Here is a 23,350-nt window from a genome sequence, read left to right as displayed (position 1 = left end):
TAGACACCCAGGTCCTGTTTAACTGCTCACCTTTTATTGTTCCTGGAATGAGGCTCGTTCAGCTTGCGCACAGGCCCGCTGTCCCAGTATCCCTGTTCAGGGCCGGCAGCCCCTGAGCAGCAGGCCCCAGGCAGCCCCGCCGCACCCCGGGAGCAGTGAGTGCTCTTCCTCCGCACAGACCCGGTGAAACCTGTGGCAGGGCAGGCCCTGCGGCAAGAGGCGTCTGCTAGGCCCCCAGGACCCAGCAGCAGAGCAGCGAGACGGAGGGCACTGTTGCTCCCAGCCTTCCCTGGGAAGCGGTGGGTGCAGTGCAGGTCGAAGGAGAGTGCCTGGGTGCCGTCTGAGTTGGGCTCCCACGGTGCAGGTCAGAGGTCAAGGTGAGGGTCTCTGGGTCACGTGCAGTTCCACAGCCCAGCACCTGTGGTAGAGAAGGCCGGGATCACAGTGAGGCCCTTGTAACCCTGCTGAGGGTGTTCGAGGACAGGCGTGGCCTCTCTCCCCCTGGCCTTCTCTCTCCCCCTGGGAGGAGATCTGGACACCTCATGGTGATTCCCCTCCACTCCGCCCCTCGCCCGTGTCTGCCCACACCTAGGTCACCGTACACTCGCCGACCCCTTTAGGGGGTGTACACCCCAGGGACTATGTAACAGGGTCCCTCCTTCTGTGCCCGTATGGCCACTCTAGGCACATTTATATTCTCTTTTTGTGAACAAGACAGAAATCTGAGTAACTGAAGCCCTGTCTGCCAGGCTGGATGGCTGAGAACAAAGTCCCAGGAGCCCAGCCTGGAGCCCTGAACAACATTTCAAAGGCAGAGGCTCCCCAGCACTGGTTACCTGGCCTTCTGTACAGGCCTGGAGATCAAAGACCCCTTTACGACCCAAAAAGTCCTCCACAGAGTGGGGATCAGCAGATCTTAGAAGGACCCCCTCCGGGTCTCTCCAGCCCGCTCCCTGTCCTGCCCTGCTCCCCCCGCACCAGAAGAGAGCAAACACTCCCTCCCCTGATGTCCCCAGAGACATCACATCTTCACTGAGTGTCACTTCTCTTCTTGCTCTTTCTGTATGTCCTGTCTCCCCTGGCCCTCATGACAGGTCACAGGGAGGGAGGATGGGAACAGATGGAGAGCCAAGACCACCTACAAACTGTGGGACCCAGTGCTACATGAAAAGGCGGGGCTGCTTATTCAAAAGGCCGGGGAAAGCACCCCCACCGGCACTAAGACACCCTCCGATCGCCGCCGCTGCCAACGGCCCGCCAGGAGTGCTGCGGCACTGCCGGCCTGGGGTGGGGGTAGCCCCCACCTTGCCGGGCCCCAGGACTCAGCGGGCCCCACCCCCCGACCCCTGCCTGGGGAGCGGCAGTGGGGGCCCTGGGCAGGGAGGGGAAGGCGATGTCCTGGGCTGCAGGGGAGTTTGTGGTCAGGAACCTGTCCCCAGGAGGAGGGGCCCCCTGTGTCCTGCACTCCATACGCTCAGCACTACGTACTCCCCCGTGGGGGACCGACGGCATTTTTCCTACAAAACACAAGTGCAAGGTGAATTTAAGAGCTTCCATGCAGCTGCTGCAGAAGGTTAAACATCAGGCGCTGGTCCCTGCTGAACGTGGTCCCGTGCAGCCACGCACGCAGGCTGCACTCCATGAAGCCAGCCCTGAGCAGAGCATCTGTGAGGTAGATGATCAGCACACATTTCTTGAACGTCTTCCATGTGGCTGGTATTGGGGATGCAGAAATTTAAATGGCATGTCCACTCCCCGTGGCTGTCAGGTTCGTTGAGCCTAAGGTTCAGTAGGAGGCCGTGGGCCAGGGTTTGCCCTCCCGGGAGCGCAGCAGAGAGGCGCCTGGCTGCCGGGGCTGCGGGAGCGGAGAGGCCGTGTGGCCTTGGGTGGTGAGCAGGAACTGAGCCGGCTCCGGGGGCAAGGGCAGCGTTTCAGTTTGAGACAGGATTCGAGCACACGTCGCTCACCTGTAAGAGGAAGTGAGCGCTGGTAGGGAAGTGGGACAATGAGGTGGGAGGGAAGGAGCCCCACCCACGAGTCGGCACCGGGCAGCTAGCGTGGCCCCAGGGCTATGCTGAGGAATGGTGCTGGGCGCCCGGGGAGCCTGAGTGTGCCGGGGCAGCGGGCTCCTTCCCGAGAGAAAGGTGCGTGGGCTGGGGCTGGACTGCACTTCCACACCCAGCTGGGACCCAGGATAGGAGCAGGGCGTCTGGTGGGGTAGTGCAGGGCTGCAGGGGGGAGCTGGCAGTCCCGGAGTCCGAGCTGAAGCCTGGGGGCGGGAGGTGCGGCTGAGCCTGGACCCACAGGTGACTCTTGAAGAGCGTGGAGGATTGGGCTCCGTGCATTCAAAACTCTGTGTGACTGCAGTCAGCCTCTGCACGTGCAGATTCCTGCTGTGGGGTTGATCTTTAGGCAACGCGGGTTTGAACTGCGAGGGTCATTTGAAAAAAATGTGCGTAGAAGTGGACCTGTGCCATTCAAACACGTTGTCCAAGGTTCCACTGTGTTTTCGAAGTGGAGCCCTGAGGGTTTTCTGAGGGCCAGATGTGGAGCGTGAGAGGACGAGGAGCCAAGGTCAGAGCAGCCAAGGTCAGAGCGCCGGCTGGGCCTGAGCGGCAGGTGGGAGGAGCGGGACAGGAAAGGCAGGGGAGGCTTTGGAGACCTTTCCTTTGCCTCTGGAAGATGGGTGAGCCAGGCCCTAATCTGGTCTTGGAAGAAAATTTTGCAGAAGCAGCGTGGGGTGGCAGTAGAAGTCCCCACATAACTTTTCTCTCTAAATGTCTGTGGTCTTTTTCCTGACCTTGGAAAATTGAGTGTTTTTACTTCTGAAAATTCCTTGACAAAAGAAAAGACTTATCTTTGGGGGGGGGGAAGGGAGGGAGAAAGAGAGGAAGAGAGAAACATCAATGTGCAAGAGAAACGTCAATCAGTTGCCTCTCACGCACCCCCACGGGGAACCTGACCCACAATCCAGGCGTGTGCCCAGGCTGGGAACTGAACTGGTGACCTTTCAGTCTGCGGGATGATGCTGAACCCACTGAGCCACACTGGTCAGGGCTCTTTGACACTTTTCTTCTAAGTTTTCCTTTGGTCTAAATTGGCAGCCATGGGTGGTGATTATTCCCCCGCATTTTGCATTTTTGTAGATTCTTTCTCGTGGTGTTTTTCTTTCATCTCTACAAAAGGGGTATGTGGTTGTTTAAATTTTTAAACAAGTCAGAAACCTAACATGAGGCAGGTTAGTGTGATTGACAAGCACAGAACTGACGCAGGGGCTGGACCGCCTGTGTCCACACACTGGTACTGCCGCCTCCTAGCCGGGTGTAGCCCCTGCTCGCCTCGCTGGGTTGCCGTGAGGCTTCAATGAACAAATGGTCGGAAGATACCTGGACTGGCATCTGGCATGTACCGGATGCTCGGTGAGAGTCAGAAACCATTGTCACTGGTGCAGAAATGGGTGGGTCCACTGTCGGGGGTAAGAACCATTGTTGGCGTGTGCTGGCTGGTGGGGCTCAGTGGGTTGAGTGTGGGCCTCTGAACCAAAGGGTCGCCTGTTGGATTCCCAGTCAGGGCATGTGCCTGGGTTGTGGGCCAGGCCCCCAAACCGGGATGTACGAGAGGCAGCCTGTATCTCTCACACATCGATGTTTCTCGCCCTCTCTTCCTCCCTTCCCATCTCTCTAAACACAAATAAAATATTTAAAAAAATAAAAAAGAACCATGTTGGGGTGACAATGGGGCACTCTGGCAGTTCATGGGAGGGGGGTCCCCATCCAGAGTAGGGGGAGGGAAGAGAGTGCTACAACGGAGGCCTTGACGATGCGGTACCTCGGGGAAGGAAGAACGGGCAGGAGTGTCTGGCAGGTGCAGAGCGTCAGGAGCAAGTCCCAGCCTTGCTGGGAGGTGGGCAGCTCTGTGTGGCCGTGGCGTGCAGTTGGCAGCATGGCTGCGGGCCCTTTTAAGCATTTCAAGGCCTTTGGGTTTTTTTCTGAGACTTAGTCCTAAGAGAGCAGATGCTCTGGAGTGTGCTGCCCTTCTTCTTCCTCCTGCTGCTGGAATGTTCAGCCTCTGGAAGTCGCAGGACTTTCTAATATTTCACATCTTGAGAAGCAGGCTGCCTGTAGTTCAGTCAGCGTGTTTTGAGCGGGTGCTGTGAGGACAGTGAGTGTAGGCAGGTAACGCACCACCCGCCCTCATCTCGCAGTGGGGCGGACACTAGGCAGCCTTCACTCCGGCCCCACGCCCCGCTCTGCGGCCAGGGCGCGGGGCCTTCCCCCAGGGACGGCCCTTGGCACCTGCCGCCTCCAGGCAGCTGGACTTTGGCCTTTGAAAGCAGCAGGAGAGAAGCAACTCTTCATGAATGAGGGATCTTCTTACTAAGGATAACAGCTGATTTCTCCGTAGAAACGGTGGAGGCCAGAAGGCAGTGGGATAGAATGTTTAAAGTCCTAAATGAAAAAACAAAACCCTCAAACAAGAATTCTGTATTTTATAATACCATTCTTCAGTAATGAAGGAGAACTTAAGATATTTCCAGATAAACAAAAACTGAGGGAATTTGTTACCAGTGGACCAGCCCTACCAGAAATACTAAAGGAAGTCTTTCAGGCTGAAATGAAAGGATACTAGACAGTAATTTGAAACCATAAGAGAAAAAAATAAAGGACACTAATAAAAGTAACCAGTATTATTGTGCTTTTGGTTTGGTCCCTAACATCTCTGTATTGTATGATTTAAAAGGCAAAATGCATTAAATCTGTGTTAATGGACATACACTATATAAAGTGTAATCTGTGATAATAATACTATAAACGTAAAAAGGGAGAAACAAAGATAGAAACAGTGTGTGTTTGCTCTTGAAACCACACTCCTCAGACTGGGTAATTTCGCTGTCTTATTTTTAAGGTTGCTGACCTTTTCTTCTGCCTGCCCACTCCTGCTGTTGAACTCCTCTGTAAGGACACTGCAGTCTAGGTTGTTAGAACTTGTTAGAATAATTGTAGTCCACAAGGTAACTCCTAAGAAAATAACTTTTAAAATACAGCCACACCTTGGTTACTCATCAGCTTCAGAGCTTGTCAGACCCTGTAGTTGTCTCATTTTGATGAGGAACAAAAGGTCTCAGCACTTCGCAGTTGCCTGGGACTTGGCGCAGTTGCTAGAACTTGTATCAGAGAAAATGCTTCCTCAGCTCGGTACTTGTCCTGGGCTCTGGAATAAATTAATGACAAGTCCTGAGGGGCTACTGTGTACAGAAAAGGGAAGAAGAAGAGTGACACCAGCTACAACCAGACCAACCAAATACAGAAAGTAGCAGCAATGGAGGAAGTGATGAACAAAAACCATGTGAGGCATGAAGAGACAACTAAGTGGCATAAGCAGTCATATTAAGTGTAAGTGGATTAAACTCTCCTATTAACAGACAGAGATTGGCAGATTAAAGTGACAGAACTGTCTACAGGAAACTTCCAGTGTGCACTACACTTCGGACACAAGAACACCAAGAGTTTTAAGAGTAAAAGGATGGGAAGCCATAACCAAGGGAGAGCTGGTGGCTGTATCATCACCAGACAACTTTAAAAAGTTTACGAGACAAAGGAGGACGTTATATATTCAAAAAATGCTCTTGACAAAATCTCTGCTTCCTCCCAACACCGAGTGTCGGGCCTCCGGTGTTTTGCACGTTTGTGCGGGCCGGGCAGGGAGGATGCCATGCCGCTGCAGGGCCCCGTGTCTCTGTCACCCCGGCGCTCACGCGGCCTCCCTCCCATCTTGTCCTAACTCTCCTCTCCTTCTGCTCGCCCCAGCTACCCCCTGCTGAAGCTCCCCTTGCCGGGGACGGGACCCGTGGAGTTCAGCACGCCGGTGAAGGACTACTCGCCCCCGCCCGTGGCCGCCGACCGCAGCCCCGCAGAGCCCAGTGAGCGGCCGGACTGGGTAGGTGCTCCGCGCGTCTCCGAGGCGGCCCCGTGGTGCTTGCCGACTACTGGCTGGGGCTGGGGCTCCGATGCTCCTTGTTTTTGAGGGCATTTTTGTAGAGTGTCCCTCAAGTGGGTTTGTCTGTTTTTCTCTAGATTAAGTGGGGGTTATCACCGCCTTTTGGGAAGGGAGACTGCAGAGATGAAGTGTCATTCCTGTCACATCCATCAGTCTTCTAAATAATTTTTTATATTTCCACGCACTGAAGTTCAGCCTCTGTTCTGTAACGTTCCTCGGACCGTCAGGCTTTAAGAAGCCTTTCTAGTAGCTGCACACAGAGCAGTCGCATGGGCGTAACGTGCGTGCCCATGGGACTCGTGTCAGGCACTTGCTGTGTTTGCGTATCTCCCTTTGGCGGGGGGTGAGTGTGTGTCCATTTTGCATCGAGCTGTTTGGATCTCTTTTATGGAATTACGACCCTTCCCATGTAGCGCTCCTTCTCCCTGGGCTCTGAGATGTCCCGTCCCCGGTGGGGTGATGGCCGCAGCCTGCGGGGCCCCTGTGTGTGCTCCCCAGGGGACTCGGCCAGCGCCGCCAGGCCCTGGTGCTCGAGCTGGGCCCGCCCTGTGCTGCAGTCATGTGATCAGCGCCCTGGCGGGCTTGGGGGGGGCGGGTAGCAATTCCCCTCTGGGAAGAGGGATGTTCTCAGAAAAGGAAGAGAAGAGCGAAGCAGAGCCCACAGACTCCATTTCCTGGGTGTGTGGCCTTGGGCATATCACTTAACATCTTTGTGCCTTAATTTCCACATTTGTAAAATGGAGGAAATAACTATATTAACACCTGTGTGACACGTTGTCATAAGGTGAAGTGAAAGAAGGTTCGTGTCGCGAGTGCCTGGCCATCACTTGCCTCAGACACACGATGGTGGCTATTGCCATTGTCATCGCTGTCGGTCACACCTGGCCAGAGCAGAGAGGGAAGGGAAGGCCCGGCCGCACCTCAGTCCTGGGCCCTCAGCACGGGTCACCCCCAGGAGGCCTCCCGGCGCTCGTGGATGCACCCTGCTCTGCTCTGTGCTCCGCGGTGCGGCCAGTTGGAATCGTGTCTCATTCCAGTTTGCGCAGCCTGATGCTCGGCACATAGTAGAGGTTCCAGAAAGTTTCTTGTTGCATAAAGAAACAGCACGGCTCATTCAGGGGACAGGGTCTGAAGTGGGGCGATTTCTTGCAGCCCAGTAGGTGGCAAGGTAGGTGGGACCAAGTTGAGTCCTGGGCTGTGGAGATGAAACTTGGTTAGTTCCACAGGTAGTGATATGATGCCAGTGATTCTCTCTGAACTTGGAGACACTCGGAGACCAAAGTGACCAGGCCGAGGCAGGGGTGGTGTGAAGGGGGAGGAATTGAGCTTAAAGGAGCCATAATGGTGTAGCTAGATGGAGCTGCCCTGGTCCTGGCCGTACGCTTTTCTGGGCGGCTGTGTGTGCTTTCGTTCGGTCCCTGCAGTGACTTGGTGAGGGTGATGACTCCAGTCCCACTCCCCTCAGCGAGTGAGGGCCCGAGGCCTGGGGGCTATGGAGACGCATGTCCAGGGCACCCAGCGGGGCTGGAGCCGGGCCGAACCCAGCGAGGCCCCCGAGCCTGCCCTTCCCACCGCCCCAGCCGCAGCCCCAACCCCTTGCCTGCCCAGCCGCCAGGTCACGAGAGTGTGTCAGGGGAAAGGTGTAAATGCCCAGAGCACACGTAAATGTGAAGGAAGGATTGTGTTTTCAGAAATAAAAGAAAGCCAAAACAGAGCCAAGCCTGAGGTCTCCTGCGCTGGCCTGGGTCCCCCAGGGCAGGTCATCATGAAACCTGAACCTCGCCCCAGCCCGCCTGGCAGACCCGCAGAGGGGCTGGCCTCCGGCGCCTGTGAGGCTGGCTGAGCCTGGACCCGGGGCGTCCGAGCAGCCCTGGCCAGAGGCTCCGTCCCGTAAACACTGCTGGCCAGAGTCCCCAGGGCTCCCCAGGACCTCCGCCCGTCCCCTGTGCTGCCCGCGCTGGACCTCTCCACCACCCTGCTCCCCCCAGGACCTTGCGTGGTGCAGAGCTGCCTGGGCAGGCAGGCTGGGGGCAGGCAGGCCTGGGAGTCGGCAGCCCCGCGTCCTCCGACACGCCCGCCGCTCCCTCGGAGCCCTGGTCTTCTCAGTGGAGTCCTCTGCCTCAGGGTGGCTCGCAGGCTGCAGTCACCTCTGGGCCCTGCTGGGAGAAGCCGCCGCCAAGTGCCCCCAGACAGTTGGCAGGCTTGGGACCAAGGGGCGTGGCCTCGCGGGGTGTGGGCTGGAGGACCCCTCGCCCTGTGCCCTGTGGACCTTCCTGGGGCGGTTCCCACTATGGCCGACTTTGTCAGGGGGTGGCTCCACCAGAGCGGGTAAAGGAGGAGACTGGTTATTTTTTCTTCCAGTTTTTTTAATTACAGCAAAGTACACAACCACATAGATTTAGCGTCTTAACCATTTTCACAGGCACGTTCAGTGGTTTTAAATGCATTCACCCTGTTGTGTGGCCGTCACCACCGTCCGCCCCAGCACTTGGCTCGTCCTCTGACCCGGAACTCTGTCCCCTAAACCATCACCCTCGTCTCCCCTCCCCCAGCCCCGGCACCCACTGCTCCACTTCCTGTCTCGGGGGATCTGGCCCCTCTCAGGACCACATCCACGGGATCACACAGCATTTGTCCTTGTGGCAGACTTACTTCACGTAGCACAGTGTCCTCAGGGGTCACAGTGTTTTGTAACCTAACCTCAGAGATGACATCTCATCAGTTTTGCTCATTTCTGCTGGTCAGAAGTAAGTCACCAGGCCCAGCCTCCCCTCAAGGGGCTTAGATGGGAGCCTGAGCACCAGGAGGTGAGGGCCTGGGGGGCTTCGGGGCTCCCCTGCCCCCGGCTGGTGAGGGGCTTCCGCCAGTGCCAGGGCCACCGGGACTCTGCCAGCCTTATGCCTCCTCTGCCGCCCACCGTAGGCACCACGTGTTGCCTCTGCCTCCATGCCTGTTTCTCACTTGCATAGCAAGTGTGGATGATGATAGCACCCGAGACAGCGACTGGTGGGCCCTGCCCGTGTCCTGGCCACCATGTGGGGCCTTCCTGCTTCCCAGCCCCCGCCCCTGCACCTCATTTGTTGGACGGTCCAAGGACATGCCCCAGGAGCAGCCCCGGCCAGGGCCTCGGGAGTTGCCACACGGCCCCTCAGCTCAGCCCTCAGCTGGGGCACCCAGCTACTCTCAGTCATCAGTGGAGGCCGCCTTTCAGCCACACGCCCTCCCGTGGCCGTGTCCCTTCCTGGATCCCGCCCCCACCCCACTTTTCTGCACCTCCCAAATAGTGCCACCTGTCTCAGGGTCTGCAGGCGGGGAAACCAGCAGGAGAGTGGGTGACGGGAGGGAGGCCCATGCCTGTTGGATAAGCCACGGCGAGGGCACATGCGTCGGATGTGAGTCCAGTAGAGTCGTCCAGCGGCAGGTGCAGAGGGGCTGCCTGGAGGGGCCGCGGAGAGTCCGCGAGGGGAACCACTCCGGCCAGCAGGACCTGCTCGCGGGTTCTGTGTGGGAAGGCCTCCCGGCTGAGGAGAGGCAATGGAGGAGCAGGGATCTGACCAGGACTGGGGGGCAGGCCAGCAGAAAAGAGGGCCTAGGGCACAGGGGTTACCTGATCCTGCGGAAACCTGGTGGAAGCCAGGATCCTCGCCCCTAAAAATGATGCTGGTGGCAATGCATGTGCCCTGCCAGCAGGAGTGAGTACCCGGGGAACAGGGTTCCTGGGACTTGTGGCTCTACCCCTTGAGCCCAGAGAGAGGGCCCGGTCCCTGGCTGGAAGGTGGCTGAATGGCCCTGCTGCAGAGAGGAGCCCGGGCAGGGAGGGGCCGCAGAGGTGCCAGAGGGCCAGGAGCCATCCCGCCCGGAGACCGACCAAGGGCTCGGCTGCACTGGCTCAGGGGCCTGGGATCGGGGAGGGTCCGAGAAGGGCTGCAGGCGGAGGGGGTGCTGTGCAGAGTCACGGGCGTGTACCCAGTGGGAACAGGCCCAGGCAGGAGGCTCACGGTGCCGTGCTGTCCCTGGGCAGCGTGCCGTGCCGGGGCACCATGGAGGCCAAATGGCTGTCCTTCATCGACACACCCACCCTTGGAGTGGCTGGTGGGGCCGGCCCTCACCCCGGCCAGGCCCACCCCTCACCCCTCACCCCGGCCAGGCTCGCCCCTCCAGCCTGCACTGCGCAGCGTGTAGTTTCCTGAGCCACAGGGAGCTGTGTCTGTGGGTGACGACACTGTGACGTGGGGTGGCCTTCCAGAGCACTGCTCCCATCAGGCCACCCTCTGCTGCTGGCCAAAATCGGGGGCTCAATCTGGTGTTATCCGGACCACCTCCCATTTTAGCTGCAGTTTCTGTCCCTGTCCAACAGGACGCCTCTGTCCAGACTGGGTGTCCCCTCAGTGTCCCTTGCTCCTCAGAGCCCTACCCCCACCCGGCCTTTGCCGCCTCATGGTCCCACTTAGCGCCTCCGCGGCCGTGACCCTCCCTCGGCCGACCCAGCCCCTCGTCCGGGTGCCCACCACCTGCCGCGTTGTGAGACCCCCGGCAGGCCGTTGCCTGGCTTGTTACCGTCGCAGGGGCCGCCACTCTTTCTGCTGATGTTCTCATTGATACTCTCTGCACGTGCTGCTCATATACACATGAGTGTCAGTGGCATGTGTGTAGGTAGGTGTGTGGTGCATACAGTCTTTCTGGTGTGTCTGTATCTTGATGCTGCAGGGGAACTGTTGCTGTCCCCCTTTCACGAGGGGGACGTTGAGACCTGGGGCCATGCACTTGGAGAGCTGGGATTTAAAACTGGGTCTTTAGATCGTCAAAACCCGTTCAGCTGCAGGTGGCACAGCCAGGACCGACTGGACAGGCCACAGACTTCCCTGGGGCGAGGCGGGGGCTGTTTCAAACTTCATGGGTCACATGGTCCCTGTTGTGAGCAACCCTTGGGCCCAGAAGGTGACCAAGGGCGGGGTCAAGGACAGGGCGACCTGGACGGGTATGGCTGCATGCCTGCGGGCTGTAGTTTGTGGACCCTGGTCTGCTGGGGAAAGTGCAGGTGAGTGGTTGGCAGTGGAAGCAAGAGCCCCCAGTGGGTGCCTTTGTGTCTGAAGGGCTGTCCCTTGGGCCCCCACGGTAGCCACTCAGCCTGCATGCCGCGCTGTGCGCCTCCCTCGAACGAGCCGCCTCTCCGCCTGTCTCCGCAGTATGTGGGGGCCCCAGTGGCCTACATCCAGCAGATCTTCGTGAAGTCCTCGGTGTCTCCCTGGCACAGGGACCTCCTAGCTGTGGATGTGTTCCGCTCCCCCCTGTCCCGGGCCTTCCAGCTGGTGGAGGAAATCCGGAACCATGTGCTGAGAGACAGGTATCCCCGAAGGGCCTAGCCTCCCACACCCCGTCCGCACCGCAGGCAGGTGCGGCCTCCGGGTGCCCCACCAGCCTGCCGGCTCCGCATTTCTCAGCGTCCTGTGGGCCCCCTGTGGCCGCCGTCCCCTGCACCTGTGCGGGTGGTACAGCTAGAGCCTGAGCTTTGTCCTCGGCGTCAGACCAGGAAGGGGCCCCTTGGCTGGCCCTGGGACAAGCTGACGGCGAGCGGTGGGCTTGCGTCTCGGACGCTCCCAGCGGGGGCTGTGAGGTGCGGCTGCAGTGCTGGCAGCCGGGCTGCCAAGCAGCACACTCTCTCTGGGGACGCGCTTCTGAAGCTCCAGCCCAGGCCTCTCTGGAGCGGCTGGCCTCGCAGGCTGCTTGCCGCCCGGTGTGTGTTAGTGAGGGGCTCGGGCAGGCATGGTGGGGGGTGCGGAGCCCCTGATCTTCGCCCCGTCCTTTCTGCCCACGGAATTGGGCCAGGTGTCTCGGTGGGTCAGGCTGTACCAGACTGGCCTCTCTTCAGAGGTGATCAGCCTTCTGGCTCCAGATGTACTTTGAAGGTCCGACAGCCACGCAGTGGGTGCCGACGACTTGGAAGGGCTTCCCCTGGCTGCCCTGCCCCGCAGGGTCCGGGAACTTGACGACGCAGTCGACCTCGTCCGTGCAGTGGGCTGCCCCGTGCTGGCAGACATAGCACAGGCCGCGCGCTGTCTCCACACAGCTCGGGGGCCAGGAGCCTGGAGGAGGTGTGCCTGCAGGTGACTGACCTGCTGCCAGGCCTCAGGAAGCTCCGGAACCTGCTCCCCGAGCATGGCTGCCTGCTGCTATCCCCGGCCAACTTTTGGCAGAATGACCGGGAGCACTTCCACGCCGACCCCGACATCATCCGGACCATCCACCAGCACGAGCCCAAGACCCTGCAGACCTCAGCCACGCTCAAAGGTACCCTCGGGGCCGGCGTCCCAAGGGCCCGGGAGGGTGCCTGGCAGTGGCTGGACCCTCTTGGAGGGGTGCTCTGGCCCATGGGGTGACCCCTGGTTTCCAAGGGTGGAGGTGGCAGGGCTCTGGGCAGCTATTGAGCAGCTGCTGCTCTCCGCCTGCAGACCTGCTGTTCGGTGTCCCCGGGAAGTACAGTGGGATGGGCCTGTACACCCGGAAGAGGATGGCCTCGTACAGCATCACCCTGGTCTTCCGGCGCTACCATGCCAAGTAAGGCCTGCGGGGCGGTCCCGCCCTGCTCGGAGTGTCCCACGTGTCCCCGAGACCACGCAGTGTCCAGGTGTCCTACTCAAGTGCTTCTGTCCCTCTGGCTGAAGGAGTGGGGTCGAGAGTAAGGGGCTAAGGCAGGGCTGGCACCTACGGTGTCCCGGTGCCCCCAGTGTCTCTCTCAAGGCTAGAGCAGGGCCCCCAGCTGCTTACCGCTGAGCCCTTGTGGTCTCAGAGTCCTGCCCAGCAGGACACTGCAGGGGCTCCCAGCAAGGACGGGGCCCTGGGCGGGCCTCCAGTCAGCCCGCCTCCCGGGGGCCGCCCGGGTGGTGCCCTGGGTGCCGAGGGGGCTGCTGGCTCCCAGAGCAGGGAAGCTCTCTCCAGCGTGGGGAGGAGGGAGGCTTTGAGGGACCCCCTTCCAGGGGTTGCCTGTGTCCCCAGACCCTGGCGGCAGCCCACCACCCCCCACCCACCCCACCTGCTTGTCACCAGGTTCCTGGGCAGCCTGCGGGCCCGCCTGATGCTCCTGCACCCCAGCCCCAACTGCAGCCTGCGGGCCGAGAGCCTGGTGCACGTGCACTTCAAGGAGGAGATCGGCGTCGCCGAGCTCATCCCGCTGGTGACCACCTACATCATCTTGTTCGCCTACATCTACTTCTCCACGCGTAGGTTGCAGCGGGGAGGCTGGGCTTTCCAGGCTGCGTGGGCATTTCCCGATCGCCACTCCCCGCCTCGGGGGTGGCGTGGACAGGGATGTGGAACATGCCCCGTGGTCACAAACGCCAGGGCTTCGTCCCCCAGCAGAGCCGCAGGGGCCTGGGTGGGTCCAGGGCTCCGCTGGCTTCTCAGGAGGAGACCCTTCCCAGGTGCGGGTTTCCAGGGACACGGCATCCCTGAGAGTGGGAGGTGTTGGGGCCGCCCTTTCCTCGGGTTAAACTAGGGCTTCCCCTCACCTGTGGTCAGGCGCACTCGGCTCCGAGCAGCTCTGCTCAGGGCCGTCAGGGCCAGGGCCGGGCAAGCGCTGCCCTCACGCGCCCCCTCTGCCCTCCAGGCAAGATCGACATGGTCAAGTCCAAGTGGGGGCTGGCCTTGGCCGCTGTGGTCACAGTGCTCAGCTCGCTGCTCATGTCTGTGGGGCTCTGCACTCTCTTCGGCCTGACGCCCACCCTCAACGGCGGGTAGGTCCTAACAGGCCCCACTGGGCCACGGGGGGGCCCCTGGGTGGGCGCGTTGTTACTTTGACATGTAACACGTATATTTCTTCCTTAAGTTACCTGGTTTGCATTCCTGCGTGTGTATGTAGTATATCAGTATCAATACATATAATGTGTGTGCATATGTGTGTTTATGTGTATGCATGGTTATACTTGGCATGTGTGTGTGTGTGTGTGTGTGTGTATTTGTACACATGTGGCTTAAGCCATAGATGGAGTGAGATAGAGAAGGGTATATTTCTTCCTTTTTTTACTGTTAAAACATTTAAATGCCTAATAAAATAGGTCATTTTAGTCTCAGCTTTTAAGAAGATACGAGCACCCTCTGTAGGTCGTCACCTTTCCTTGGTCGTGGTGCCTTGGTGTGCCAGGCTGGTTGCAGAGACAGCGATTTTGTGTTTTCTGTTACTTTCCCTGCTCGCAGAGCATCTGCTTCCTTTCTTGAACCTGCTGGTGCTGAGCGCCTCTCCCCCACAGCTGCTGCCACGCTCTGCGGGGGCCCTCGTGCCCTCACTGCTGCCCCTGGTGGCAGCCTTCTCTCACCTGGTGCTCACCGTCTGAGCTGTGGGCTCGGAGGGCCACTGGTTTTCTTTAGGGACAGTTCTCCAGGCCCAGCCCCTCCACAGAGGCGAGCAGGGCTGTAGGCGGCTCTCAGCCGTTGTTCCGTCCTCGGCCCAGCCTGGGGCGCTGCTCGGGTTGGCTGTGGTCGCCTCCTCTGCGCAGTAGTGGCTGGTGCGGGAAGGGCAGGACGAGGTGTGCGCGGCAGCCTGCCCTCCATGGAGCTGGTGGAGGTAGGGGGCTGGCCACCGGCCTGGGAGGTGAGCACACATGGGCAGAGCCCCCTGGGGGCAGGTGCAGAGGGCGGGGTTTCCACCCTGTGCTGCTGGCGGCCCCCAGTGCAGGGGACAAACCCCGCGGCCCCAGCCCCGGGCCACAGCTGTGGAGAGCTGGCCATGTGCTGGAGCCCTCAGCGCTGTCTTCGCCTTCTCCCGCCCTCTGTCCCCAGCGAGATTTTCCCTTACCTCGTGGTGGTGATCGGGTTAGAGAATGTGTTGGTGCTGACCAAGTCAGTGGTCTCGACGCCCGTGGACCTGGAGGTGAAGCTGCGCATCGCCCAAGGTAACGCCGCGGGGAGCAGCGTGTCTCGGGTGGGCTGTGCCGCGCCACTTCTGCCAAGGAAATGGTGGGGGGGGGAGGGGCGCAGACACCTCTGGTGCCAGAGCCCACAGTGCAGTGTGGGTGGGCCACCAGGTCCTGGCAGCGTGTCGGTGCATGTCCTTAGGGACCGTGGCATCGCCAGACTGCTCTCCATCCTGGTTCACGTGTCAGTGAGAAACTGAACCAGACTCTTCTGTGGGGCTCTTGTGTCTGGTGGCCCCTTGTCCAGGCTGGTGACTTCTCTTCCTGCCTCTGCGCTCCACAGTAGCCTGGGGCTGGTCACTTCAGAGGTGCTCTGTCCACAAGCTGTGGGCTTGGTGGCAGAGGCTGGGGGCCTTGGGCCGGGGGAAGCAGGAAGAGAACCTAGGCCTGGAAGTCTGAGTGCGGGCCCCTCCTCTTCCCGCCCGCGTCAGTGGGAACAAGGCCGGAGCGGTTGGTCCAACCGCAGACCCGTGAGCTCCTGTGAGAGCCTGGGCCCTGGGCCAGCTGTGGCGTGCCCAGGAGGTTCAGGGAAGAGGTTCCTTCCCACGGTGCTCAGAGCCTTACCCTGTCCCCGGCCCTGGGAGAGGGGCTGGGGAAGAACAGAGCCAGGCTTCTGCCCCTGGAGCCGCTCTGTCATGTGGCTGGTGGCACACAACGGCACTCACCCCAGGCCCGCGCAGGCCTGACGGCGCAGCACGTGGAGGCTGGAGGTGTCGGGGTGGCAGCACTTCGTTTGGTCGTCCCAGCGCCCTGTTTCTCCCTGATGGTTCCATCTTCCGCGCCCCCCCCCATGCCCTGCAAGCCCCCTTCCTGGGCAGCGGTGCAGTGGCAGCAGCACCTTGGAGCCTGGGCACCAGCAGATGGCTGAGGGCCCCAAGGCTGTGTGCAGACACGCACCGCAGAGACTGAGTGCTGGCCCTGGGCCCTGTTCTGCCCCCCCACCCCCCGCAGGCCTCAGCTGTGAGAGCTGGTCCATCATGAAGAACATGGCCACGGAGTTGGGCATCATCCTCATCGGCTACTTCACCCTCGTGCCTGCCATCCAGGTAAGGCCCCAGGGCCCGTGCCTGGCTGGGTGTGGAGTGTCCCGCTGGGCTCCCCGCCACGCAGCCAGGCTCAGCGTGTGCCCCTCTCAGCACAGGCACCTCCCCTATGAGATGGGACCCCTTCACGCCAAGATGGGGGGTCAGGGTGCACAGTGTACTCCTGGCGGCCAGGCTCCAGAAGAGTCCTCAGTGAGCCCCGGCCGGGCGGCAGGGTTGCGCTCGCAGGCTGGCACTCTGCGCCCTTGAGCTTGTCCCCTTGCTCTCGGCCCTCCAGCCGCGGGGGGCGGGGGGCCAGTGCTCGGTGGGCACACGGGGGCTGGGGGCTGACTGTGGTCTCTGTCAGACCTGGCTACCCACTGAGCTCCTGGACTGGCCCCACTGGAGTCCAGTGGGGCCCCTGGACTGGTCCCGCCCTGCCTTTCCTGTCCCACTCCTGCAGGCCGCAGGCACCTCTCCTACCGCCCGCTTAGGAGGGCCATCACCTGTCACCCGGAGTGGCCCCTGCTCTTGGCAGTGTCCTCACTAGGCCGGGTGGAGGCAGCCCTGCACTGAGTCGGAGGAGGGGCGGGAAGGGAGGAGCACGTCCTGTGCGGTCCTCGCCCAGGTGGCCCGCAGGGCAGCTGCAGGGCACACACGGTGCCATCTTGGGACATTAGAGTGATGCAGCTACTGTGCCACAGTATGCGAGATCCTCCACCTCATTCCAGATTTAAGTAGAGACGTTGGTAACATACCAGGGGCCTCAAGAGCGCAGGAGGAAAACTTAAATCTGAGAAAATGCCACCTTCCAATAGAGCTTGGGCAGCAGAGAGACTGCTCTTGTTCAGCCTTAGGACAGAATTAGGTCCCTTCAGCCTCTTTCCCTCCCTCCATGGGCCCTGTGCAGCTGTTGGCCAGGAAACTTGGACAGGCCTGAGGGGGGCTCAGGCCTGGCCCAGGGTTGGCGCTGGTCCGCGGCTCGTGCGCAGGGCCAGGGGCTCAATGCAGAAGGGCTTGTCAGCTCGGGCCAGTGGGGCTGAGGGCTCTCCAGCTTGGATCAGACTCTCCTGTTAGGGAGTCAGAGCGGTCAGGAAGAGCACCCATCCTTCAACCTCATCTGGGTAAAGATTTGAGGTCCCTGCTGCCCCCTGGTGGGCAGGGAGGGAGCTGCTGGCCCTGCCCCTCCTTGGCCACGCCCAGATTCACAACTGCCTGCTGCCCGGCAGATGCTGTCACCTGCAGGCAGGGACCCAGGGACAAGCTGGGCTGTGAGTCACTGTGTCCCCGTGTCGGCTCTGGTTCCAGGAGTTCTGTCTTTTCGCCGTTGTGGGCTTGGTGTCTGACTTCTTCCTTCAGATGCTCTTTTTCACCACCGTCCTGTCCATCGACATTCGCCGGATGGAGGTAGCAGTGGGTCGAGCCCCGCCCCGCCCCCTCCTCAGCCCTGGCTGCGCGCTCCGGGATCTCTGGACGAGGGGCACAGACCTCGGGTGGGGCCGCCACCCCGGGGGGCCTCCGGACAGCAGCCTCAGGCCCCGACTGCTGTGTCCCAACAGCTGGCGGACCTGAACAAGCGGCTGCCTCCGGAAGCCTGCCTGCCGCCCGCGAAGCCTGTCGGACGTCCAGTGCGCTTCGAGCGGCAGCTGTCCGTGCGGCCGTCCACGCCTCACACCATCACGCTGCAGCCGTCCTCCTTCCGAAACCTGCGGCTCCCTAAGAGGCTGCGTGTCATCTACTTCCTGGCCCGCACCCGCCTGGCGCAGCGCCTCATCATGGTATCTCCAGCCCTGCCCTCCTCGGGGCCTGTGCTCCGGTCCCTCTTCAGTTTGGCCCTTTGCCCTAGAAGTGGTAGGCGGGGCTCCTCCTCAGCCCAGACTCCCGGGTGGGAAGCCTGCCTCCGGGAGCAGCAGCCCTGTTGTTGGGTGGTGAGGCATAACCTCCCCAGGGTACCTCAGGACGGGAACCTGCTCGGCACGGCACTCTGGCATGGAAGCAGCCTTGTTCCCGGGTCGGGGTCCATCGGCCGCGCGTGGCGTGCAGGCATTGGGGAATGGCGGGCAGAGTGACGCGCGCTAGGCTGCTGGCCAGCAGTGCCTTCGCCAGCAAGGCGGGGACAGGACCCGTGGGTGTCTCTGGAGCAGGCTGGGCAGCTGGTCCCTCTTGCCACACTGACCGTGGGAATGGTAGCAGCTTTCTGGTCCCAGCAGAGATGGGCGCTTGGAGGTGGGGAGATTCTTTATCACACCTGAGGGTGCTTCTCTGTTTCCAGGTCAGGAAACCCAAATCCTGACAATGGGAAGCAAACTAGGTCCCTCAGGTGGCAGTTGACCCCAGGTGGTACAGAGGACTGGAGGCAAAGAGGCCTGTGTCCCCTCTCCCCATGCTTGAGGTCCCTGTACTGCCACCTCCTGGTGTGAGGGCCAAGTGTGTGTGTGGGGGGGGGGTGGTTGGGGCTGCCTCCTCCCCCCAGAGTGCCCGCTGAGCCCCGCTGCCCCTGCAGGCCGGCACCGTCGTCTGGATCGGCATCCTGGTGTACACGGACCCCGCTGGGCTGCGCACCTACCTCGCTGCCCAGGTGGCAGAGCAGAGCCCCCTGGGCGAGGGCGCGCTGACCCCCATGCCCGTGCCTGGAGGCGTGCTCCCCGCCAGCCACCCGGACCCCGCCTTCTCCCTCTTCCCACCTGATGCCCCCAAGTTCCCTGAGAACCATACGTTGCCAGGGGAGGTGCCCGAGTCAGGGGGTCCAGTAGAGGGCGTCCATGATGGTCCTGTCCCAGAGGTCACCTGGGGGCCTGAGGATGAGGAACTTTGGAGGAAACTGTCCTTCCGCCACTGGCCGACGCTCTTCAGCTACTACAACATCACACTGGCGAAGAGGTGAGCTGAGCTCTGCCAGTTGCTGTCTCCCGCCTTGTGGTGTCACACTGCCTTCAGCCAGTCCCCTTTGGGTGGGGGGGCTGCTGGCTGGAACCCTGTTTTCCTGGCCCACACGGCAGCCTTGGCCGTCTGGGTGCCGGTGTCTGTGACAGAGTAGGGTTGTGGCACCAGAGCCGGCTAAGCAGGAGCCCTGTGCCCCACCAGCCCGAGGAGCTGTCCTCAGAGGGCGGTCTTAGAGCTGAGTCCTGTGCGGGAGTAGGGAGGGGCCCGGGCCGGGCGGCAGCGGGACAGCCCTTCCAAGGGCCTCCTGGCTGAGGCCGCCCACTGCCCGGTCCCAGGTACATCAGCCTGCTGCCTGTCATCCCGGTCACGCTCCACCTGAACCCAAGGGAGGCCCTGGAGGGGAGGCATCCTCAGGACGGCCGCAGCGCCTGGCCCCCGCCGCAGCCTGGACCTGGCGGGCTCTGGGAGGCCGGCCCCAAGGGACCGGGCACAGCACAGGCCCATGGAGACGTCACCCTGTACAAGTAAGGCCCGCGGTTGGGGTGGCCCCGGTGGGGCCCGGGCGCTCCTGACCGCACTCCTCTCGGCCCAGGGTGGCGGCGCTCGGCCTGGCCGCCGGCATCGTCCTCGTGTTGCTGCTGCTGTGCCTCTACCGTGTGCTCTGCCCACGCAACTACGGGCAGCCGGGCAGTGGACCTGGCCGGCGGCGCCGCGGAGACTTGCCCTGTGACGACTACGGCTACGCACCGCCCGAGACGGAGATCGTGCCCCTGGTGCTGCGCGGGCACCTCATGGTGAGTGTGGCGGGGGTGCCCGGGCCCGGGCTGCACCTGCTCCTGTGCCCGTGCCCACGGCCACGCCACCTGCCCACAGGACATCGAGTGCCTGGCCAGCGACGGCATGCTGCTGGTGAGCTGTTGCCTGGCGGGCCACGTGTGTGTGTGGGACGCGCAGACCGGGGACTGCCTCACTCGCATACCGCGCCCCAGGTAGGTCTGCCCCGTCAGCGCCCTCAGCCGGACGCCCTGTTCTCGCCCCATCCTCACCCCCCCCTTCTGGCCCCTCACAGGCAGCGCCGGGACAGTGGCAGCGGCAGCGTGTTCGAGGCTCAGGAGAGCTGGGAACGGCTGTCGGATGGCGGTAAAAGTGGCCCAGAGGAGGCTGGGGACAGCCCTCCGCTGCGGCGCTGCCCCCAGGGCCCTACGCCTCCTTCCCTCTTTGGGGACCAGCCAGACCTCACCTGCTTGATTGACACAAACTTCTCTGTTCGGCCACGGCTCTCAGAGCCCCCTCGGCCTGAGCCCCGGCACCGGGTGGGCTGTGGCCGTGCGCGGGACAACCTGGGCTATGATTTCAGCCGCCTGGTGCAGCAAGTGTACCAGCAGGAGGGGCTTGCCCCCGGCCATGTGCCGGCCCTGCGCCCGCCCTCCCCTGGGCTGCCCCCGGCCCCCGAGGACGAGGGGGGCTGTCCTCCCGAGAAGGGCTCCCCAGCACTCGCCTGGGCCCCCAGTGCGGACGGCTCCATCTGGAGCCTGGAGCTGCAGGGCAACCTCATCGTGGTGGGCCGGAGCAGCGGCCGGCTGGAGGTGAGCAGGGCGCCGGAGGCGGCGGGGCGGGGCAGGGCGGCGGCCTCTCCGGCCCGCAGCTGCTCACGGCCTCGGCACTTGCAGGTGTGGGATGCCATCGAGGGCACGCTGCGCTGCAGCAGCGAGGAGGTCTCCTCGGGAATCACGGCCCTTGTCTTCCTGGACAAGAGGTAGGAGTGCCAGCCGCTTGCCTCCACCCCAACACCCTGGCCTCCCCTGGCTAGGCCATGCTCGAGGTTGAGTGCTAGCTCCCCTTCTTGGGTGTCACCTGACTGCCCCTCTTGGTGCCCAGCCCCACACCTGCAATACGCAGGTGGTGCACCTCAATGGGAGGGCTGGTTAGCAGGTGTGAAGCACTTGGAATCAGGCCTGGCTCTGAGCTCCCAGGACACAGCCACTGTCTGGGACCTGGGGGCGGGGGCGGGCACCGGCTTCCTTTTTCACCTAAGTCCAGGTTCTCTAGCTGGCCTGTTGCTGCTGACCTTTCTGAGTTTGTTGGCTGTGTTTTCAGAAGTTTCTTGTTAAAACTTCGCTCCCATTGACGCTGGCCACGGCTTGCGCCTCCCTGCACATGGCTGGCTGTGGGCGTTCCCAGGGCTCAAGCTACATGCTTGGGGGGCACTCCCACCCCTGGGCGGGTATTCCCAGCTCTCACACCTGACCGTTTAGCACCATCTAAGCTGGAGCCGGAGCCTTCAGTTTTCTTGGCGTGGGAGAGGTTCCTCTTGTTCCAGGCTCCTTTCGGCTGCTGTCGGGCCTGCCACCACCAGGCCCCTTGCATAGGTCTTCGCTGCCGACATTCTGCCCTCCAGCCTGGCCAAGGTCATTGGTTTCTCGCACTCTTAGAAATTTTTTTTTTTTTCTCTTTAGTTTTAGGGAAAGCCCAAGTTTTGGCAAACCTTCAGAGTTCCTGGTGACCAGTCTCCTCATTGTCCTTCCCTTGCCCCCTGTAATGCGTCCCCCCGGCTTTGCTGTGGGCCTGCAAATTCCGGGGCAGGGGTTAGAGATGTGCGTTGCCTTTTGCTGGAGTAAGATTTTGAATCCTCATCTCCAGGCTTGGGGGCCACTGGGCAAATATCTGTGTGTCTGCCTGGTGACTTGAGCCTGGTGACTCCCAGGCAGTGAAGAACATCCTTACTTTGTGGAGGCAGCAGGTGGAAGGGGTGCGCGTTTCAGAGCTGCTTCCAGAGCACGCGCAGCCCTTCCTGCTGCTCCCGAAAGCCCCATTCAGGCGGCTTTCCTTCCACTCCAGGCCGGGAGGCAGACCCTCCCTGCGCTTGTTTTCAGTTCACAATCTATATGCTGCTCCCTGGGTATCACTCTATCCAGACTTGTTTCTTCTTCATGACCGCCCTGTGAGTCCTCATTTCGCAGATGAGGAAACTGAGGCAGGATCACAGAATGGCGCCCAGGGCCCCTCCAGCATCTCTTCGCCAGCCCCACTGCTTCCCTGCAGACCGCGGTCCCTCCAGTGCATGGGCCCGGCCCCACGGCGGGGCGCTCCGAGGGTGCACCACGTGCCCATGCTTCTCTCTTTCAGGATTGTGGCTGCCCGGCTCAACGGGTCCCTTGATTTCTTCTCCCTGGAGACCCACGCTGCCTTCAGCCCCCTGCAGTTCCGAGGTCAGAGGGTCTGGGCCCGGCAGGTGCCTGCATCTGGGGGGTGGAGCGCGGGGCTGCCCGCAGGGTGTCCTCTCAGAGGCCCCTCACGGGGCCTGTTGTCCCCAGGGCAGGGCAGCTCCCCTGCCGCCCCCGTGTACAGCAGCAGCGACACGGTGTGCTGCCGCCTGACCCACACGGTGCCCTGTGCGCACCAGAAACCCATCACGGCCCTGAAGGCGGCTGCTGGGCGCCTGGTGACGGGGAGCCAGGACCACACTCTGAGGGTGAGTGCTGGCTCGCGCTCGGGTGCTGGAGTGGCCTAGCGCAGGGGATGGGGACTTGGGGTCAGCCAAGGGAGGCTGGCAGCGTCCCAGGTGAGCTGTGGGAAGGCTCTCCTGGCCGAAGCGATTTGGAGAAACGGAGACCTGAGCCCGACACCTACCCTAGGTGTTCCGTCTGGAGGACTCGTGCTGCCTCTTCACCCTGCAGGGCCACTCGGGGGCCATCACAGCTGTGTACACGGACCAGGTGAGGGGCGGTGGTAAGAGGGGAGCAGAGCGAGGGCCCCCACCTAGAGGGCACCCACGGCTTCTGCCATGGTGACCCGGCTGCCTTGGCCCTGTAGACCATGGTGCTGGCCAGCGGAGCACAGGACGGGGCCATCTGCCTGTGGGATGTGCTGACCGGGAGCCGGGTCAGCCATGTGTTTGCGCACCGTGGAGACGTCACCTCCCTCACCTGCACCGCCTCCTGCGTCATCAGCAGTGGCCTGGACGACCTCATCAGCATCTGGGACCGCAGCACAGGCATCAAGCTCTACTCCATTCAGCAGGTAGGCAGGTGGGGGCCTGTGTGCTCACACCATTCCGGGGGGGGGGACTCAAGACACTGACCCTGCCATGTCTTTGCCTCTAGGACCTGGGCTGCGGTGCAAGCTTGGGTGTCATCTCAGACAGCCTGCTGGTGACTGGTGGCCAGGGCTGTGTCTCTTTTTGGGACCTGAACTATGGGGACCTGTTACAGACTGTCTACCTGGGTAAGGAGAGCGAGGCCCAGCCCGCCCGCCAGATCCTGGTGCTGGAGAACGCCGCCATCGTCTGCAACTTTGGGAGTGAGCTCAGCCTGGTCTACGTGCCCTCCGTGCTGGAGAAGCTGGACTGAGGGCGGGTGGGGTGCCCTAGGGAGCCATGCACTGGACCTGGAGTTGGGGGGATAGCTCAGTCTTCTGGAACCTGCCTCTGAACTGTCCTTCCTGAGGACTGTAACATTAAACTTTGTAAAAAATCATCCACCAGGGGCCTTGTGAGCCACTTGTGTCTCCTCTACAAGAGCCCCACTTCCCTGTGCCTAACCC

The 23,350-nt window shown here is 61.7% G+C and overlaps 1 protein-coding gene across 2 annotated transcripts in view; it reads left to right on the top strand.

Moving 5' to 3' along the window:
- Positions 1-23,283, top strand: part of SCAP (SREBF chaperone) — a 40,196-nt gene extending 16,913 nt beyond the window's left edge. Inside the window, exons 3-23 of one of the 2 annotated variants that reach the window (XM_054594817.1) lie at positions 5,808-5,937; positions 11,184-11,341; positions 12,065-12,285; positions 12,447-12,552; positions 13,042-13,214; positions 13,601-13,727; positions 14,770-14,882; positions 15,855-15,949; positions 17,234-17,332; positions 17,485-17,703; positions 18,429-18,805; positions 19,144-19,332; positions 19,401-19,602; positions 19,682-19,797; positions 19,878-20,394; positions 20,479-20,564; positions 21,935-22,017; positions 22,123-22,280; positions 22,444-22,524; positions 22,622-22,828; positions 22,912-23,283. In XM_054594817.1, the coding sequence (XP_054450792.1) occupies positions 5,808-5,937; positions 11,184-11,341; positions 12,065-12,285; positions 12,447-12,552; positions 13,042-13,214; positions 13,601-13,727; positions 14,770-14,882; positions 15,855-15,949; positions 17,234-17,332; positions 17,485-17,703; positions 18,429-18,805; positions 19,144-19,332; positions 19,401-19,602; positions 19,682-19,797; positions 19,878-20,394; positions 20,479-20,564; positions 21,935-22,017; positions 22,123-22,280; positions 22,444-22,524; positions 22,622-22,828; positions 22,912-23,157 (3,703 nt within the window). In that variant the 3' untranslated portion in view covers positions 23,158-23,283. Of the gene's footprint in view, positions 1-5,807; positions 5,938-11,183; positions 11,342-12,064; positions 12,286-12,446; positions 12,553-13,041; positions 13,215-13,600; positions 13,728-14,769; positions 14,883-15,854; positions 15,950-17,233; positions 17,333-17,484; positions 17,704-18,428; positions 18,806-19,143; positions 19,333-19,400; positions 19,603-19,681; positions 19,798-19,877; positions 20,395-20,478; positions 20,565-21,934; positions 22,281-22,443; positions 22,525-22,621; positions 22,829-22,911 lie in introns of both variants that reach the window. The other variant, XM_054594816.1, reaches the window with a different exon arrangement.
- Positions 23,284-23,350: the final 67 nt, after the last annotated feature.

This window comes from Pteronotus mesoamericanus, unplaced genomic scaffold, assembly GCF_021234165.1.
Source record: "Pteronotus mesoamericanus isolate MK-2021 breed Mesoamerican mustached bat unplaced genomic scaffold, CSHL_Meso_final scaffold_533, whole genome shotgun sequence".
In the NCBI taxonomy this organism is placed as follows: domain Eukaryota; kingdom Metazoa; phylum Chordata; class Mammalia; order Chiroptera; family Mormoopidae; genus Pteronotus; species Pteronotus mesoamericanus.
This window is presented reverse-complemented; position numbering and strand designations above follow the sequence as displayed.